We start from the raw sequence: 18197 nt of genomic DNA, 5'->3' as shown, positions 1-18197 counted from the left end.
AGACCCACCTGGCAAACACTAAAGCTCTTTGAAACGTGTAGCAAGCAGCTGGGGGATGAGATGATACGATACTAACAGCCATTAATTGGATAATTTACAAATTAATAGTTTGCAAAAAAATCCCTAACAAAGGACAGCAACAAAATAGGAGTTTTCATACCAGGGGAAATGGTATACCAGGGGAAATGGCATCAATGCACCCTCCAGTCCTTGCAGAGCATTTGAGTCATGCTCAGCCTCACCAGGATAAGAAGAGAAGCGAAGATACTCGGGAGAGTTAGGAATCCCACATCTCCCCACATCCCAAATCTTCTCTTGCAGTCCAACTGCTCCACAGTCTCCTTACAAAGGTCCTCTGGACACCTCTACCTCCATAAAACCTGTGGCCTTGCTAGGACGCATCCTGGCAAATGCTAAGCCCTGTCCCAGAGGATGCTAACTCCTCCTCCTGGCACTGTAACGTCAGCTGGCAGCTTTGGAGAGGAGAGACCCTGGATCTTCAGCAAGCTGATCCAGCAGGATCCTGACAGCAGTTTGAGTGTCTGGGGATTTCAAACCCCATGTTTAACATAAAACCCAGCGTCTCTCTGCTGTGTATGGTGGCAAACACAGAACACCCCTGGCCTTCCCTTTCCTCACCAGATGAGCACCAAATTAAGTTGGGAGGCAGGTTCCACACAAACAAGAAGTGAAGGATCTTTCTGCGTCCAGTGTTAATCTGGGGAGCTCTCTGCCACAGGACACCGCAAATACTGGAAGTCTGCATGGACTCAGAAAGGAATCAGTCATGCTAATAGCAGCGAAATTCATCAGGTGACACAGAGGGAGCCACAAGCCTCTGGAGGTACAAAAGGTGTTCCTAGAAGCATGGCTGTGAGTTTGCCATTTCCATCTAGTCTTTGCTAGGCACGCGGAATTAGCTACTGCTTGAGACAAACCCTGGGTTTGATGGGTTCAGTCTGACCCAGAGAGCTGTTCTCACAGCTCCAAGACACAGCTGGGAGCACACATACCTGCTGTGAGCCGAGGAAGAGGCTGTCCCCTCAGCAGCACCCAAAGGTGATGCCTCCCCCCGAGAAACAGGAGTGAAATTCAAGCAGCCGAGCGCTGGCTGAGCAGCGGAAACCAGCACAGCATGTCCCCAAGGTCAGCTGCCCCGAGCCACGCGCTGGCACCGGAGAGGGTAGGAAGGAACTGGGATCACGTTCAACACACCCAGTTTGCTTTTGGCATGCACAGGCAGATAAGGATGGGCCCACGTGTCCTCTGTGGTATAAAAATGCTGCTATCAGTAAAACAGAAACAGTGTTTCCTTTCTCTCTGTCCTTCGTCCGTCTTATCAGGGCGGTGGGAAGGGTCTCATTTTGCCATGGGTTTGCAGGGCGGGAAGGGACACCCGCTCCCAAATGGGGGCTGTTCGCACGGAAAGGCAGGAGGGAAGCGAGAAATTCCTTCCTGCCAGGAGCCCTGGAAGCAGCGCTGGGTCCTGGCCAACATCCACCCTCCTCACCCGCATCCCCGCTCCCTTTGGTCTCCCCAAAGGTCACTCTCTGTTAGTCACTGCAGCTTTTTGTTTAGGAAATACCAGCTGGGATGTCCTGTCCCGTGCGAGCAGGGCTGACCACGGCTTCTGCCAAGCAACTACAATAGACCTTTCCCTGCAGCCTGCCAAGAAATCTCTGGAGGGAAAGACAGACGGGCTCCAAGCGCCTGGGGCCTGGCTGCCCGCAGGCACTCAGCATCCCGCCTCTGCCCTCCCCTGCGGTCCTCCCCCAGGGCAGAGGGGGAGCACGCAGGGAAGGGGAGGTGCACCTGACGGGGCAAAACTGCCTCTAAAGCTTTCGGGTTTGGAGAGTATTTGGATGTGCCACAGGAACGTGTTAGAGCACAGGGCCACAAAAAGCTTTGCTTCTGCCCCTGCCCCTTCCCTGGGGACACCAGCACCCAGCTGGCTGCGTGGCGCAATGCCACGGCAGGTGGCAGCCCAAGGCCTGTCTGCACCAGGGGCAGGTCCTCACTGTGGCTAAAGAGCAATGGAGCAGCTCGTCCCTCGGACACAAGGGAAGGATGAGGCCTCGCACAGCCTAAAGCAGACAGCAAATGTCCCCCAGGGCCCCTTTTGTCCCCAGCTCCGCCAGCAAGCTCCCCGCTGGCACAGGCCACTGTGCTCCAAGGACTCAAAATGGCTCTGCCCGTGAAATGAGGATGACTTCAAGTCCACCTTGCAGATGTGCTTGCAACACCCGAGGATACTTTGCTATTGCAGAGCAAATAGTATTTTATTATTATTGCTCTTGGGAGTATTTCTGCTTCTGTAAAGCCTGAAAGTTCAGCCACCACCCAGGCCTGGAGGTCTTAGGTGGGGCCACGGTTACACAGCTAATGCTCAAGAAACTGGCTTAGCCTGGATTCCCAAGGCGGGTTGAAAAAAGCACATTCAGAGAATTTCCCCATTCTGTGGCAACTCCCACTTCCCGCTTCACAGGAAATCCCAGCAGACAGCAAGTAAAAAAAAAAAAAAAAAAAAAAAAATCAAACGAGACTCACACCCAACTGGAGAAGTGATAAGAAATTTGGTTCTGATCCATGCTGTGAAGAAATGCAACAAAACGCTGGCTTCTCAGCAGCCAAAAGACTGAATATTTGCCAAGAGGCTAAAAATGAGCCAAAGGGCGCTCTATTTAAAGGCACATACTAATAAATGCCCCTGTCCTTGATTAAATAAGCAGCAGCTTCCAGAAAAGCACTATTTACCAGCAGTTTGGGGGAAACTTTGGCAGCAGGAGAATAAACAGAGTCCAAAACTTTCAACACATTTTAAAACAACTACCTCGTGGCTGGAGCTGTGCCAGTCAGTGCTGTCCCTTTGACGGCAGCGGCAAACTGGGGGCCTGTTGGACGGGGGCAGAAAGGATTTCGGATCCACCATGCCAGATGCTGCACCTGCACGTCCCCGCGTGGCTGCAGAAGCACCTTTACTTCAACGATTGTCTTGGCCTGTTTTACCGTCACTCCTTAGAAATAAACCGACCCTTCCACGTAAACAGGGACTAGACGTTCCCGCCAAGTGGTGGAAGGAGCATTTTCGGTAGCACGCTGTCACCGGCCAGGAGCGAGCCAGGGACCTGGGCAGAGGGGCCCTCCGAGTGCCCTCGGAAGGAGCCTCTTAGCCACCCCAACCAAGCCTCACAGAGGGCCAGTTACCTCAGCTCTGCATGAGAACGACTCCAGCGCGCTTATGAAGAAAGTGTTTGCACAGGGAAACCTGTCCAAGACCCCTGGGGAAAGGAACTGTGCCAGAGCTCGCTGAACAGCACCGTCTGACTCGACGAGTGACCCCTGTTAGAACTACGTTACAAGAACACAGCGTACAGAGCTCAGCCACAAATCACAGAAGGGATATCTGGTCTGGTTAAACAAAGCGTTATTTTAATTTCAAGATTTTATAAATACATATTTACAAAAGGAAGGTATCAATCCAGAGAGTTAAACAAATGTACAGCTCCCAAGTATTGCTACAGTACAGGGAGAGAAATCACGGTAACGCAATCCCACAATTGACAATACCCATTATTCAAAAAGAAACCAGATTCTTAATTTAAAATACCTCACCCAAAGTTTACAATATCTACCGCTGTGAAAGCACAATCCGCCTTGAACAGAATTACATGACAAGAAGGAACTGACCCCTTTCATGCAGCTTTTCACACAAAACATGCCACTTTCTGCCACCTAAGTGAACGCTTGCCAGCCAACACCTCACGATCCTACAGAAAAGGCTTTTTCCAGCCCCCAGACTCCGTGGGGAGCACAGCTCGAGAACAGCACACTGCAGGGATCCAAGGAACGTAAACCCCTGTTGGTCCTGTTCCCTGCGACCCTGTGCTGAGGGGCTGGTGAGGAAACTGTGGATCACATCACCCTACACCCTCCTGGCCAGAGAGGAAAAACCCGCAGCACCAAAAGCACGTCACGGCACCAGATGACATCGCTTTAACAGCACCAGTCGGACGACAACCGCCCCGATTCACTCTGTCTCTGAAACTGTGCATCCAACCTTCCTCATCACCTGGTTTTTCTCTTGCTGCACTCCCCGTACGGACACGGCCCTACAGGTAAGAGGGACCTGCGGTAAATCCAGAGGCTTAAGATATTACTGAGACCTCCAAGAATGCTTCAGATGAAAAAAAACCAACAAAACCCAAATCCCACAGCTGCTCAGAAGTCACTTTCTGCAGTTTCCACGAGACTTCAAAAATCTTCCCACTAAGCCAACAGCAACATTTCCTTTAGGTGTCCTTCACTGCAACCACCTCAGCGCCGCTCAGATCACAGAATGAGAGGTGCAGAGCCAAACGAGCACGATCTAAACTTCGTGACAGAAGCAGTAACGGCCTCCAAGAGCGAAATGCAGCAACATCCACAACGGAAACTATTTGAGGCAGCAACTGCTGGAGGAGACAGGGGAGTTCCTGGGTAAGGGAAGGCTTGGCTTGTGCATGGTTTTTCTGAAGAAGGATGTCCAGCAATTTTCCCTTAATTCTCTAAACCTGTATGAGAGTCACCTAGGATGTCTTTTAATTTAAAGAAGTTTAGGCAATTTAATTCTAATTAATAAAGGACTGAAACACAAACTGCTAGTGGAAAAAATGAACAGAAGTTGCTAGGAGCGTTAACCTGAAGCCTTGCACAATTTATTTACGTCTTTGAATTCACACCTCACGTATGCAGCTCCCAAACCTCGTGGTCACAGCAACACTCACTGCCGTCCACTGCTGCGAATCCGGTCTGGCTTGAGGCCACCGCCACACTCAGGATGCTGTTTGGTCCTCTTTAGCCACGGTCTGCAGAAGGCAAAAAAAGAACAGGAGTATGGGAGAGCTGTGTGACTCACTGCCACGACTCTAGGGCAAGACATTCATTTCTGCCAGAGACTAAAACTGCCCCGGGCCTCTGGTTAACCACTGCAGTGGTGAAAGCATCCAGAAGCAAACGCAGCTGCAGAAGAGCGTGATCCCAGCAGGGACTTGCCCAGAAAGTTTTATCAGTGTCTGAGCTTCTGATGGCACTAATGAGAGTAACTCCAGCACACATTTGGGAGCCTGTGGCAGCCAAACCACCCGTCCCCAGAGCCGTCTGCGTAAGGCAGCACGCTCAGGAAATTCCGTAAAAGCAGAAATTAAATGACAGCCTAGAAGTGGAACAGGAGACGGTTGTGCCGGCTGCTGCAGGGACCTGTGGAAGGAAGGAAACCCGGCGCTGGGGCAGAGAAGGACCTCTAGAGCAGCTGGTTGGAAGGCAGAAAGAACAGAAAAGGCAGGGGCAGCCCTTTGGGCCGAGCGCGACGCACGCCGCAGCTGTGCCCTGAAGCACAAGGACCAGTGCAACATCTCTCCAGATGCCTGGTTTTGGGGCCAGCACAACCTGAAGAGGAAGCCGTGCCGTGAAAGGAGTTATCTAGTAATGCATTATCCAAGAGCAGCAGTTAATCAAAACCCATTTCACTCTGTCACCACATTCACCATGCTCCTTATTTCCGATAAATCAGCCACATTCCAGTAGCTTCTATGGCACCTGCCCACAGCACCAGCAAATAACCTGAGCTCACAGTGCGCTGCAAACGGAACTTGATGCCAGTAATCAGTGCGTTCCTCCGTTACTTATTAAGGAGGCTCACAAGGCAGCAAGGTGTGAAGGGTCCCTCTGGAGAACTACAGATAAGAACTTTTCAGCCTTTCTTTTCATGGCCCAGGAAGCTGATGGACAGCAACAAACATGACTGGAGGGTTTCCCAAACCCCGGAAATCTTACCTGCCGCAAGAACTGCTTCCCAAGATAGCTGGTCGCCATGCTTGTCAAGTTCTTTCTACTGCCAACTTTACACCTGATGTAACCATAAAGGTTGGCTCCCTGAAGCACCACTCCCATCACGACCACTGCCTAAGACACAGGAAAATACAGTCATTGATTTACCCTGCCTTACCTGGCACACACAGGATCTGCTACCGAACCGCAGGAGCCACTCACCAGCCACTTCACTTTGAAAGAAAAGAGGGCGCTGAAAGCAAATATCACCCAGATCATAGGGCAGGTAATTAGACCTAACCAGAAAATCCGAGACTCTGCTTCTGACGAGGTTTTACTCCCTTGTGCTGATACCTAGAAGCAGAAAGGAAATAGAGGTTAACAGGCTGCTCCATTGTACAGATCCCATAGCCATCAGAAACAGTCCAGAATCTATAAGGCCCCTGTCTTCTGTCCCCACACAACAGTACTGGGTGCTTTCAAGGTCAATTTGTACATCACAAAGATCTTTCCGCAACAGAAGATGTTTCCATTTAAGGGACCGTTTTGTCAGTGAAGGCAGCAGCATCAAAGCCTCTTGGAATGCTTGAGGCTAAAAGGTTAAGTTTGGGAAACATGACGTTTACTGCATGGTTCAGTTATGAAGCTCAGAAACAGCCAAAGGGGTAGTGCTTCCTACCTCCAAATCACTGCACAGATGACCAGAATGCCACTAATCCTAGCACTGGCAGAACTAAATATTCTTAGGCGCCAAAGTAGGGTAATTTTTTCTGCACACACACACAGAGGTCTGATTCACACCACACTACTGATTTTATAAAGTCTTTGCAGAGCAGAAGATCCCAAGCAAACGTTCACTTCTTCCTAGAATACTTAAAAAAATCCGGACCGGCTTAACAACTTAGGGGTAAATTTACAGCATCACCAGTGGTTCAGCTCCCTTTCCCCCCTTCCCCAGTATGCTCTAGCTTTTCTAAACCGGTAGTTTTGAGAAAGTGCCTGCAGCAAGCGCACAAACTCAGCCGGGGAAAGGTTTAGGTTCACATCCCTACACCACTGCAGATTCCAGATCTGCGTGCCACTAGCTCCACACAGACAGAGATAAGAGACAGGGATCAAACAGGCAAATACAAGACATGGTGTGAGGTGCCTGACAGATGGGACACTAGAGAGGCAGCAGTAGCCACCGTGAACACAAAGGCAAAGCAACAGCCGTGATGGATGCTATACGTTACTTCCTACTTCCAGTAGTTTTCTATAGGAGATAAAAACTACATCAGCTGCTCCAAATTCACACCAGAAAACTGTAGGTTACTGATGTGACATGGGAACCTTTACTGCCTTTTATGTGGAAGTTTTAGGTTACTTGCATTAAGCCAGATCAATACATCATGAGAAGTTTTAAATAGTTCAACATCACAAAGCTCATTCAGCAGCTGACATGAAACAAGCACCGTCACAGATCTGTGGCTGGAAGTAAATGTCTACATTCTGCAACCTACCACCACAAGCACAACCACGAAGTCACAGAGAGTTCACAAAACAGAAACAAAGAAAAAAAAAAACAACCAAACAACAAAAAAAAGCCATTTACCTTCCTGGCTTCAAACACCCAGTGACTTCTACCATCATCATCCACCTGGTTCCACCAGCGAAGGCCAACCATCAGTCGCCCTGTGACATTCTGAAATAGAAGAAAAGCAACGAGCTTTGAGCTTTCTGCTAAAAGAAACCGTTCGCCGAAGTTCAGCTGTTTGGGCTGCCACTTTCAGCGCTGCTCATTTGCCTCACATTTGGGAAGACAAGGTTACGAGGCTCTTATGTTCCCAATAATCTAGTACCTAACATGTCCAGCACAATACCAAATTACTGTGAGGCGTATTGCTGGTGATTTAAAAGCGATCAGATAACAAAGCCTGTGCTACCTTAAAAGAAAGTCTAATATGTGTTCTCCGCTCGATTTTCAAAAAGAAAGCAGGTACACAGAGACTGAAGAGTGGTTATTTCTAACGCTTTGCAATACATCACGGCACTTGAGGGTATTTTGGGTATCATTTTGTGGGAAAGGCACAAAGAAGTTACTTTTTCTTTGACACTGTTCAATCATTCTTACACAGTAAGACAAAGATAACAAAAAGCGTAAGATGAACTTACCTTTACAGCCCAAAAGTCACATGACAAGAGGAGGATAATTGTCACCATGCAGGCAATAAAGCTGCTAGTTAAGAGCTCACAGAGCAGATAGACAACTATGGCACTGACTCGGAAGAATAAGTGGAAAAATGACGCCACTGGATGCCTGGAATGAAGTACAGTACAGTCACAGCTCTTTCAGACAAGACTGAAGCAATTTCAGAGAAATGACATCGCCGAGTCAATCTCCCACCAACTCACAGGATAAGGATCAGCATCGTAACATCAACCCAGTGTGCAACAACTGCTGAGAATATGGGAAATAAACTGACTAGAAGCTCATCATAAGGAAGACACATTCTACATGCAGTGATAGCCCACGTGCAGACAGAGTTCGCGGTGGAAGGGGACAGGGAGTTCCACCCGGTGCTCAGCGTAAGGCCATTTTTACGGGGTAAATTTAAAAAATACTATTCTGCCCGAGGAAATACCTCTGAATGAAACACAACATTTCTCAACATGGCAGACTTGCCCTTCTTTCCGATTTCTGCAGTTTCCAGGTCAGAAACGTGCAGTGCAGAGCTGAGGACACCACAGCACCTGTGGATGGACACTGCTCTGCGGCAGCAGTTCGGGCAGGAGGAGGAAGGAGGCGGCTGGACCAGCTACGCCAGGACATGGCAGAGAGCGGGGCAGCACCAAGTGCACTCGAGAATGAAGACTGAGGAAGAGAGAAGGGACTGGCCCCCAACCAGCACTCAACACGGGGCGAACCCCCCGCTTCGCAGAGTTGTGTCGGTGCAGACCCCTTACACGCAGGCACACAAACACGCAGTAAATGGGAGGGCACCCAGAAGCGTGAAGGCACACACCTACAAACTCTGGCTGAGCTCCTGGAGGCAGCTCTCTGAAGTTACCCAGAAATCACCCTCCATGACTTCCAAAACAACAAGGGAGGTATTTGCCATTTCATGTTATGATGTCATATGGCCGTCCTTCCTTCATCACGCTTCTGCCTAGAACTCAGCTAGAAACTCCCTCTGTGGCCACTGACCTGATTTTTGACTTTTTGGATCTCCGGGACACATCGTCATCTGCATCAAAGAGAGACACATCTTCGATGTCATCATTGCTGTCCTAAAGCAGGGACAGATGCAGAGAAGTGCATGAGGAAAAAAGAATCTGTTCTGAACTTCAAGCAGGGAGGGTTTCGATCACCCAGAAGCATCACGGTGTCGCCTTAAGATCGAAATGGGGATCGTGATGATCCAACCACACAAAACCACAAAAATACCGTATTTAAACATTTTGATTTATGCTTAGCGGAAACTACAGAAACTCACAGCGTGCGCCCAAGGCCCCCCGCTGCCCCCGGGCAGCCAACTTCCCAGCCGACGGCTTTTATTCGACATTCCTCGGAGAACTCCCTGTCCTGTACCCAAGCCATCCCTACGCCAGCCCACAAACTCACATCCCTCCAGCGAATATCCTGGCGGCAGAATCGGAATTTAGTGTTTTTCAGACAGGGCGCAGCAGCCACCAGCACCACACCAGCCCGCCGCTCTCACTCACAGACCCTTTTTTTGGGGTTTTCTTTCCCCTGCTGCCAGCCGGCACACGTCAGCGTGACGGCACACCACGCCGCCCCACCCATACCCCCCCCCCCCAACGGATTTCTCACCCGCCCCCAGCGGGGCCTGCGGGGTTCCGGCTCCCCAGCACGCTACCGGGCAGCACAAAGCACCCGTCCGCCTCGCACCGCCGGGGCCCGGGCCCGGGCCCGGGCCGCCCTCACCTGCCGTAACATGGTCGGAGTCCTCCTCACTTCCGCCCTCCGCGCTACGTCACCGCCGCGGACCAATCGCGCCGCGCGTCGTGCAGTATCTCCCCGCCCCCCCCCCCCCCCGCACACCACCACCACTACCGTTGCTTTTCCCCGCGCGTGCGCGCCGGGGCGGACGGAGGGCGAGACGTGGCCGCGCTCCGCCCCCCGCGCCCGTCGCGGTGATGTCACAGGGCGGGGCGAGAGCGGGGCCTCAGCGGCCGCCGCCAACGGCGCAATGTTGGCGCCGTTGGCGGCGGCCGCTGAGGCCCCGCTCCCGCCCCGCCCTGGCCGTGAGGGAGAGCAGCGGCACCCCCGGGCCCGCCGCCCGTGCGGCCGCTCGCCGGGGAAGAGAGCTTGGCCTCGGGGAAGCAGCTCCTGCGGCGCTGGGGAGCCAGCCGGCACCCCTGGCTGTGCCTTTGTGAGGGGCGACAGCTCCGTGAAGCACGAGCACGCCATCCCCAGAGTCGATGTCAAGCGGGATTAGGCAAGAGGGAGAGTTTTGAGAGGAAAAGGGTTTTTTTCCTGAAGCCTCGCCTTTGCTGATCTCTGATCTACCTGGAGATCCATCGAGGAGCTCGAACCGCTAAAAGGGCGGGTTTCGGGTTTTTAGACACCCTCCTCCTCGTTCACACTGTGTTGACTGACACAAGCTGGTGCTCTCTGCAGGACCTGCCTCTGCATCCCACAGCTCTCACTTGCCTCTTCCCGAGTAACTCGATACAAACCTCTGCTCCTGGCACAGGTCAAAACCCTCCCAAACAGCTGGATGTCTAGAAAACCTGATAGAAAAAGGTCAAAATAGAGTAACACGCTCAGATCAGTATTTTTAGAACAGAATCACAGGCTGGTAGGAGCTGGAAGGGACCTCTGGGGATCACCTAGTCCAACCCCCCCTTGCTAAAGCAGGTTACCTTAGAGCAGGTCACACAAAACTGCGTCCAGGCGGGTTTTGAATGTCTCCAGGGAAGGAGACTCCACAACCCCCCTGGACAGCCTGTTCCAGTGCTCTGTCACCCTTAATGTAAAGAAGTTTTTCCTCATGTTGAGGCAGAACTGCCCGTGCTCCAGTTTGTGCCCGTTGCCCCTTGTCCTGTCACTGGGCACCACTGAAAAGAGCCTGGCCCCGTCCCCTTGACACCCACCCTTTAGGTATTTATAAGTATCGTAAGGTCCCCTCTCAGTCTTCTCTTCTCCAGGCTAAAGAGCCCCAGGTCTCAGCCTCTCCTCGTCAGAGAGATGCTCCAGTCCCCTTATCATAAGGAACGTAAGGAAAGACTGAGCAGCTACACTGAAAAGAAGGGGGAAGATTTAAGCTTCGATTTTTACCAAGTCCACAGAAAGGCACAGAGCTTGCAGGAAAAAAAAGTGCAGGTTGACAGTGCCCTGATTTTAAAACCGCTCGTTACAGCTGTCGGTGTGAGCATACACGAGGGGCAAAAACCCGAGGGTCTGTCAGCAGCTGCGAGCTCGCTCACATGCCAAGGAGACCATCTGCAAACAGCTCATCTGAAACGCGCTGCCGGACAATTTTTGTAGATGAACAATTTAGTCAGAAAACATTAGGGAAGAAATGAGTAAATTCCTGCTTCATTTGTAAAGGAAGACGGCAGCGTTAACTATACAGTTACTCCTTCCAGTCATTCTGCCATCTGTTTTGGGAAGCGCAAAGGAACAAAGAGGTGGCCTTGCAAGGAGGCACAGCATTGTTTTATTATCTGCCGCCTATTTGAAGGATCATGACTGGATCCTGTTTGATGCAAAAAGTGTCTTTCCCTTTCTGGGTCACTCTTACCAAGCTGTAACTGCTTTCTGGGCAGAGCTGGCAGCTGTTCTTGAACAACTACATGTGTAGCTCAGTTTTGGTTACCTTGGGGACTAGCTCATCCTTTGGCGTATCCATATGCCTTAAAAGAGATTTCAGACCTGTAAGGCTATGACCTCTGTAGCAAGTCACACATCAAAGCGAAGATGTAGAAATCCAGAGCTTTTTAGGGACAAAAAAAGTCTCCAATTGGGCTGACACAGGAGTACTTGGAGCTGTGCTGGTACCTCATCTGCTTCACATCCCCACACGCTGGTGGGAGAGCAAGCAAGGGGCACCCGTGTGAGCTCTCCTTTAGCGCTAGCGTGTGTGGATAGCAACAGTCCCTAGCTGTTAGTTAAAACGATCATCATCTAAAGCAATAACGTGGAAGCACACGAAGTGCTGGTACCAACGGTGCATTCTCCTGGGACAATCTTCCCCGTGGTTTCTTTGCAAAAAATCTAAAACCTGGTTGTGACGCGGCGTAAGAGATGTTACAGAAATTGCTATCGGTGTTGCTGCAACACAGTTAATGTTGTTACTGTTGGAGCAATGGAAATCTATTGGGATGCCTGAAGGTGTGCAGCAGCAGCACCTAACCTTTGCATTAAGCTATCAAAAAGTAAAACAAACCAAAAAAAAAGTCAACCAAAAATTCTACTGAAAAACCTCTAAAGGAAAGAGTCATCTGTTTGGAGGTTTTTTTTTTTCTCTCTTTTTTTTTTAAAAGCATATAGCCGAACATTTGCTTTGCAGATAAACCAAAAAAACCCCAACTAATAGTACTTTGTGCTGTATTATTTTGTGACCAGTACAGCATTTTCACTCCCAGCCTTTCCTCCCAGGTGGCCCCAAGGTGCTGTTCGATACTGGGGACAGGACACACTCCACTCCGGGGAGCAGGTCTCTGCTGCTTTCGCCTTGTTCAGGCATTGGTGCTGGACAAAGCTGCCTTCGGGCCTTTGGGCACTCCCACCCACCACCCAGTTACCTGCTGGGGGGCAGCGAAGCATCAGGCTCTGGTGTACGCTGTCCCCAAAGGGCAGCTGGGGGCCCAGACCCCCCAGTTAGAGCCATCGGGGGGGAGGATCAAGGCATGGAGCTGCGGCCACACGGGAAATCCCCAGACACACAGACTGTGACCCCGGGCTCAGATTCACCCGTGCTCCAGGGTTAATGCCCCAATAAAGACCTCTGGTACCCTTAGGGCCGCAAGTGATACAGCCCTCCTGCTGGTGACTTTCTCAAAGACTGTACTGGGTTCGAATTAAGTTATTTCTGTACAACACCTGAAAAACCACAGCAGAGAGGCACCATAGAAATAAGCGAATTATGCAGCGAGTCAGAAGACTTAATGTTCATCATGTAAACACCTGGCTGGTTAATGGTCTTTCTCACACATCTTTAATTTTGGGGTTTTTTTTTTATTTTTTTAATTTAGAAAGGGCAGATACGGAGTTATTAGAATTGTTGCTATCTTCAGTCTGATACGCACGATCTACTCTCGTGGTGTGCGATCCCGCCATACAGCTTTGTTTTCATATCTACATAAAGACAATATGAAACAGTCCATTTTGCTTGCCTGGCTAACAAGTGCATTTTACGTGCTCAGTTGAGTCAGCACGCCACTTCACAGGCAATCCAAAGTTGTTACTGATAAATACGCCACTACATAAAAACTTAATTTACTTTTTATGTCTTTGCTGTTGCCTTTTTTTAATACTGTCTTGCTCGTTTTCTATTCGCTGTGTGAAGCGTCAGGCTCCATTCTGCTGCTGAAATACAGATGCTTTAGTTAAAACCAACGCTCGGGTAAAAACATATTTTGTTCCGAAACGCCTGTCGAGCTATACAGACAAAATCGCTGTGACTTCAGTACGGTATCATCAGGTCAGGATAATATTATCTATGCTTTGTGGATGACACAAGTACAGCACTAATGGCACCTAGTTACAGGAAAACTCTATCGAAACTCTCTTGCCCCCATTCTGTCTGGCTTTGTCTCTGCTTGCGGGTGCATCGCGTCCTGCACACCACCAGTGCTGCCCGCAGCACCCCCATGTTGTCACCCCTGCATGCCCGAAGGCCGAGGGCACAGAAAGGTCGATTTAAGTCAGAGGTGAGCTGTTGAGATAGTACAACAACCTCCTTACCTTCACAGGGGACTTCCTGTACCGTGTATGATGTCTTCCCATACGTTAATTCCCTTCCAGTGCATCTCTGACGCCCAGCTCCCAGCTTTGCATCTGAACTAAAGCCGATCACAGAAGGACTTGGTCCAGCTCTGCCTTTGCGGGTAATTTCACACCACCTCTCTTGGCTGTAGTATCCTGCGAGTGCCTCAGCACCCACACCTGCAGGGAGATGCTGATTCATTGGCTCCAAGCGGGAAGACAACACTCTAATCCTCCTCACTTCGGCTTGACCGAAAAGGCGTCAGCCTTTCCGTGATGTTTTTCCACCAGGCTTCCTCTATTAAATGCTTTTTTTTCCAGGGGGGTTGTGCCGAAGGGCCTCTGGCTGCAGCTGTGCTGGGCTGGTGCCTGATTTCTTGTGAGAAAGTGCCATCCCGTGGCTAAGTGTGAAATCCTTGCTGCTTCGTGGCTGAAAACTGCAGGCAGAGCCACCCAACGCAGCGATAAACCCTGTCCCCCAGCACGGACGTGCTGCAATAAGGCCAGCTGCCAGCCTCCCGCCCGCGCTCATCCCCAGTCTGCACGGCCTTTCGGCAGCAAATCTGAGCTACAACAGTCCAGCTCCTACATCTTCACCAGTTTCTGGCTTCCTCATAGTTTTACATGGATGCTTAGTTTTTATTACCTCCTTGTTATTGCTCTTTGGGGTACAATACTGTTATTTTTCACTGTTAGCAAGGTCTGGCTTAATCACAGGGTTTGGAAGTTGAAGATGACGTTAAAATAAACAAACCAAACCTACTCATCACCCTACTCTAACCAAAACTGCTGCTGAAATGACCTTTGATGTGACCATGGGCAGCAGTGTCCTGCCTCAAGCCTCTAATGCAAGAAAATAATGGAGATATTTCTGGTACACTGGCCCAGGTACTCAAAGCTGGGCAACTAGACAGGTTTTTGTCTTCCCAGCTCAAGCCAATCTAGGTCCTGAGCGTTAATGGAAATTAAGCATGTTTATCCACAAAAGCAGAGAAATAGAAACCATTACCTTTGCTTTTTTATTTAATACAAATTAACTTTTAAGCTGCTTTCCAGCTGGGTGGCCCCAGCATGTCCTGGTGCCTGGGGCTGTTCCTCCCCAGGGGCAGGACGGGGCACTTCCCCTGGCTGAACTGCCCCAGGTCTCTCTCAGCCCGTTTCTCCAGCCTGTCCAGGTCCCTCTGGGTGGCAGCACGACCTCCCAGTTCGGTGACATCTGCCAGCTCGCTGAGGGTGCACCCTGCCCCATCCTCCAGGTCATTAATTAATGACGATGTTAAACAAGATCAGACCCAGTATTGACCCGTGGGCTACACCGCTAGTTACTGGCCTCCAACGAGACTTCCTGCGACTGATCACCACGCTCTGGGCTCAGATGCTCAGTCAATTTTCAGTCCATACTTTCAGCTCATAAACTCTAATCAATCTATGCAAACTCTAATAAGATTTTTTTAAATGTTTCATTATTCACACACAGTTGAGCCGTATGTTGAGCTGTATTAGCATCAAGCAGTGCTGTGTCTGTACTAACAGCAGGTCTAGCAAGATAAATCCAGGCGGGGTCTCAGTCCATTCACTGCCTTGAGGAATGGCTGAATATGCCAATAAATATCTCTTAGAAAAACTTACAGCGGAGATGTCTTTTGTACTTAGAAACCACAGGGATCTTGACATGGCGGGCTCAGCTGGATGCCAGAATCCTCAGGCACTGGTTGGTTGTTGGACTGAGGGATTACCTCAGATAAATGTATTAAGCCCAAGTTCAGGAGCGGCTGTTTTCCCCTCCTCAGCAGAAGAGTCTGTAGGTAGGCCTTTCATTTTCCTTAACCAGGCCTTCCTGCATGCTCTTTGCTGATCCTCTGCGAGCTTTGCCTGCTGTGCCTGACACTGAGCTACAGCAGCTGCCTCGTACGCCTCCTTCTGTTTTCCTGTCAGAAGCCTGAACCCACTGTCACTCTGGGCAGGGTCTACAGCATATGGACAAAAGGGCTTTTTTCTCCTGGAAATTACTTTGGTTTCCATTTGTGCAATCATGACACGTGTTGATTTGATCAGTTCAGAAACAGCTGGAAAGGGATCGATAAGATGAACTCCATCTTCAGGGAGAGGAATGACTTTATTGTGACCACTGTGAGCTTTCTTTTCTCGCAGCAAACGACAGCTTGTCTTGGGACGTACAATGGAGGGAGCAGGGATGGAGGAATTCACAGTGGGTCCATGCAAAGAGTTTTTCAGCTTGAGATGCAGCATTTTGGTTTCAAAGGGTATAGAAATTTTTTTCATGGTCAGCGAATCACTGTGCAATCTTGCACGTTGGAGCTGGACTGTCTGATCCTTTTTGTGCTGCAGAGGGGTTTTGTATAGTTGTATCTTTTCAGGATGGGGTTGCTGATATTCCCATGGAGGTTCCCATGCTTCCCTGACTTCTGCAGTGTGCTTCATACTGGAGCTGACTGGGACTGCCTTGCTGGCGTTCTGCAGCATGCTGACAGTTAAGAGGAACTTGTCAGGGGACATTGGACGACTTGGACCTCTTCTCCTTTCATGCTGCCAAGTGGCTTTTGCCCTGTCAGTATGTGCGGGTGCACAGAGGGAAGGGCCGTGTTTGGATTTGCCACCTGTTTCCAAAAAGAAAATACAGTTGAAGTCGAGGATAGTTTTTGTGATCGTTGTTGGCCAGGTAGTACTCCGAGTGAGACCAAGGATGGGTGCCGGATTGACAGGCGTAGGAACAGTCCAAGTTTATCTCCCGAAGAGGCAGCGTAGGAAGCTACAAGCCACTGGTGCCTATTTCAGTTTGCTCATCCTTAGCCTCACTAGTGACGCTGCCAGCATCAGAGCTAACTCACTCTGTCCTGGTGGACTGAGAAGTGTTCCTTCCATAGCCTGTCCAGGACAAACTACAGTCAGATTCTGTAATGTTGTATTTGTGTGGGGATGACTTGGTATCCACCCACCTTGTTTGAAACCATGGTTTCCGAAAGGAACGAGGTTCCCCACTCCCTCTTCCCATGCACCCCTTTCTTGTACTACGGCTTGTGCATTGCAAAAAGGCTTCAAGGCAAGTCAGTTCCTGGTAGAAATCTTTGAAGTAGCCAAACCCCACTTTGAACCATTACCGCTCAGAGCAGCATTTGAACTGGAAATCGCAAGACATGCTTCGCAGCCCAGCTTTGCTGCCTCAGGGGATGTATGGAGTGACCCGTGCTGTAGGACAGACACATCAAGATGGATCGTGTGATTATGCCCTTGACTAAGAACTAGATGGGGATTATGACACAGACTACGTCAGATGCTCAGTCCCATGGCCTTGCCAGAGCGATTCATTTGTCACTTCGCTTTGCAATGTCATGTTGTTTGTGACCATTGCTGTGCAGTACAATTCTGCTTTTCCAGACCGGTTAACTGAAACTTCTGCCCTCTGGAAATCTCTTTCAGAGAACATTAACTTACAGTGCAGAAAGGCAGAGCACAGCAAAACAAACTAATGAAAATTACTGCTTGTTCCTCGTTCTCAGAATTTAGAACTGTTTATCTGCACATACTTAGGACCCCGTGTCTTAGTTACAAACACCAGGAGTTTGGGGTTAGAGACTATCACTTGGTACAGCTCTTCTGAAGTAAGGTGTCAGTGTACGTCTTAAAGTTTGAGATCCCAAAATTCCGAATATAAAACCTGAGAAAAATTAACTTGAAACAAATGCCATCTGGCCACAGGCCGTGTTTGTCATCTTGGCGCTATCTCATTTTCAAGTTTCAGGTTGCCACGTTGTTGCTGGCTGAGACAATTTACAGTCCATTTTTTTAAAACAATTCTCTGAGTTACTGCTATTGATTAAATACCAACTATGTGAATAAATTTTGTGCACAGTTCTACACCTGTTAAAGAAATCAAAAAAGAGGCTAAGGATACAGTAAAAAACCCCCTAGATACCAGAGAACTAGGCTTTGTAGCTAGAACTGAGCCCTTGTCCTGTTTGAGTGATCTAAAGCAGCTTCTGTAGCCATCACAGGCTCTGCAAGTGATGTTTCACCACTGCAGACCTCTCATCCAGAACGGGCCTGGCTTCTAGAGAGCCTCACCTTTCGTCTAATCCATTCAGTTATCTTGGGTGCACTTGTTTGAAGAATTCCTGTCCTACCTAGCTGCAAAGAGTCCTTACCAGTATCTGCTGGGATTCTCGCAGAACGTGCTCTTGCTGACTTTCCCGAGGCAAAGGCGTGGGGCTGTTTGGTGCCAGGAACGAAAAGCTTTTTCTGCTGCTCTGACTGAGTGCGAAAAGGCTTTTTGATCTTGAGAAAATGCTGCTGTTGCTGGCAAGCTGCTGATTCCATCGGTTCATAGCAGAGCGCTAGAAAACAGAAGAAAATGTCATCTCTCAACTCTGCTGGTGTTAAGCTTTTGTTTAAATTAGATTAAATTTTCATAACTGATGGGATTTCAAGTCTTTGGTTA

At 49.6% G+C, this 18197-nt stretch overlaps 2 protein-coding genes across 3 annotated transcripts; both read right to left on the bottom strand.

The window, feature by feature from the left end:
- Window positions 1-3407: 3407 nt before the first annotated feature.
- TVP23C (trans-golgi network vesicle protein 23 homolog C) lies at window positions 3408-9762 on the bottom strand. 2 transcript variants are annotated; one of them, XR_015183890.1, is made up of 8 exons: window positions 9734-9762; window positions 8993-9075; window positions 7960-8104; window positions 7400-7489; window positions 6028-6159; window positions 5812-5940; window positions 4719-4844; window positions 3408-4448 (listed from the first exon to the last, which is right to left on the bottom strand). XR_015183890.1 is itself a non-coding variant. In XM_086473416.1 (7 exons), the coding sequence occupies exons 1-7, from the start codon at window positions 9743-9745 to the stop codon at window positions 4812-4814; spliced, it is 624 nt and encodes a 207-aa protein (XP_086329542.1). In that variant the 5' UTR covers window positions 9746-9762; the 3' UTR covers window positions 3408-4811. The 2 variants fall into 2 exon arrangements, 1 of the variants encoding a protein (XP_086329542.1); XM_086473416.1 differs by having other exon boundaries at window positions 3408-4844.
- Window positions 9763-15478: 5716 nt separating this feature from the next.
- LOC147414432 (F-box/WD repeat-containing protein 10-like) lies at window positions 15479-18076 on the bottom strand. Its single transcript, XM_086473530.1, has 3 exons — window positions 17905-18076; window positions 17585-17620; window positions 15479-16359 (listed from the first exon to the last, which is right to left on the bottom strand). Exons 1-3 carry the CDS (start codon window positions 18074-18076, stop codon window positions 15479-15481), a joined length of 1089 nt encoding a protein of 362 aa, XP_086329656.1.
- Window positions 18077-18197: the final 121 nt, after the last annotated feature.

The sequence above is a fragment of the Leptosomus discolor genome, chromosome 15, assembly GCF_034619465.1.
Source record: "Leptosomus discolor isolate bLepDis1 chromosome 15, bLepDis1.hap2, whole genome shotgun sequence".
Classification (NCBI taxonomy): domain Eukaryota; kingdom Metazoa; phylum Chordata; class Aves; order Leptosomiformes; family Leptosomidae; genus Leptosomus; species Leptosomus discolor.
Note: the sequence above shows the minus strand (reverse complement) of the source record. Positions and strands in the feature narration are given on the sequence as shown.

Bases quoted from the DNA above. Each gene is read 5' to 3' on its own strand.
- TVP23C (XM_086473416.1), bottom strand. The intron at 8,105-8,992 runs GTCAGTGGCCAC...ACTTCATTCCAG, and splicing joins TCCAAAAAGTCAAAAATCAG to GCATCCAGTGGCGTCATTTT. The intron at 6,160-7,399 runs GTAAATGGCTTT...TTCTGCTTCTAG, and splicing joins GGGTGTTTGAAGCCAGGAAG to GTATCAGCACAAGGGAGTAA.
- LOC147414432 (XM_086473530.1), bottom strand. From the start codon at position 18,076: ATGGAATCAGCAGCTTGCCAGCAACAGCAGCATTTTCTCAAGATCAAA. The intron at 17,621-17,904 runs GTAAGGACTCTT...TTTCTTTAACAG, and splicing joins GAGAATCCCAGCAGATACTG to GTGTAGAACTGTGCACAAAA. The intron at 16,360-17,584 runs GTATTTAATCAA...TTTTGGAAACAG, and splicing joins AAAATTTATTCACATAGTTG to GTGGCAAATCCAAACACGGC.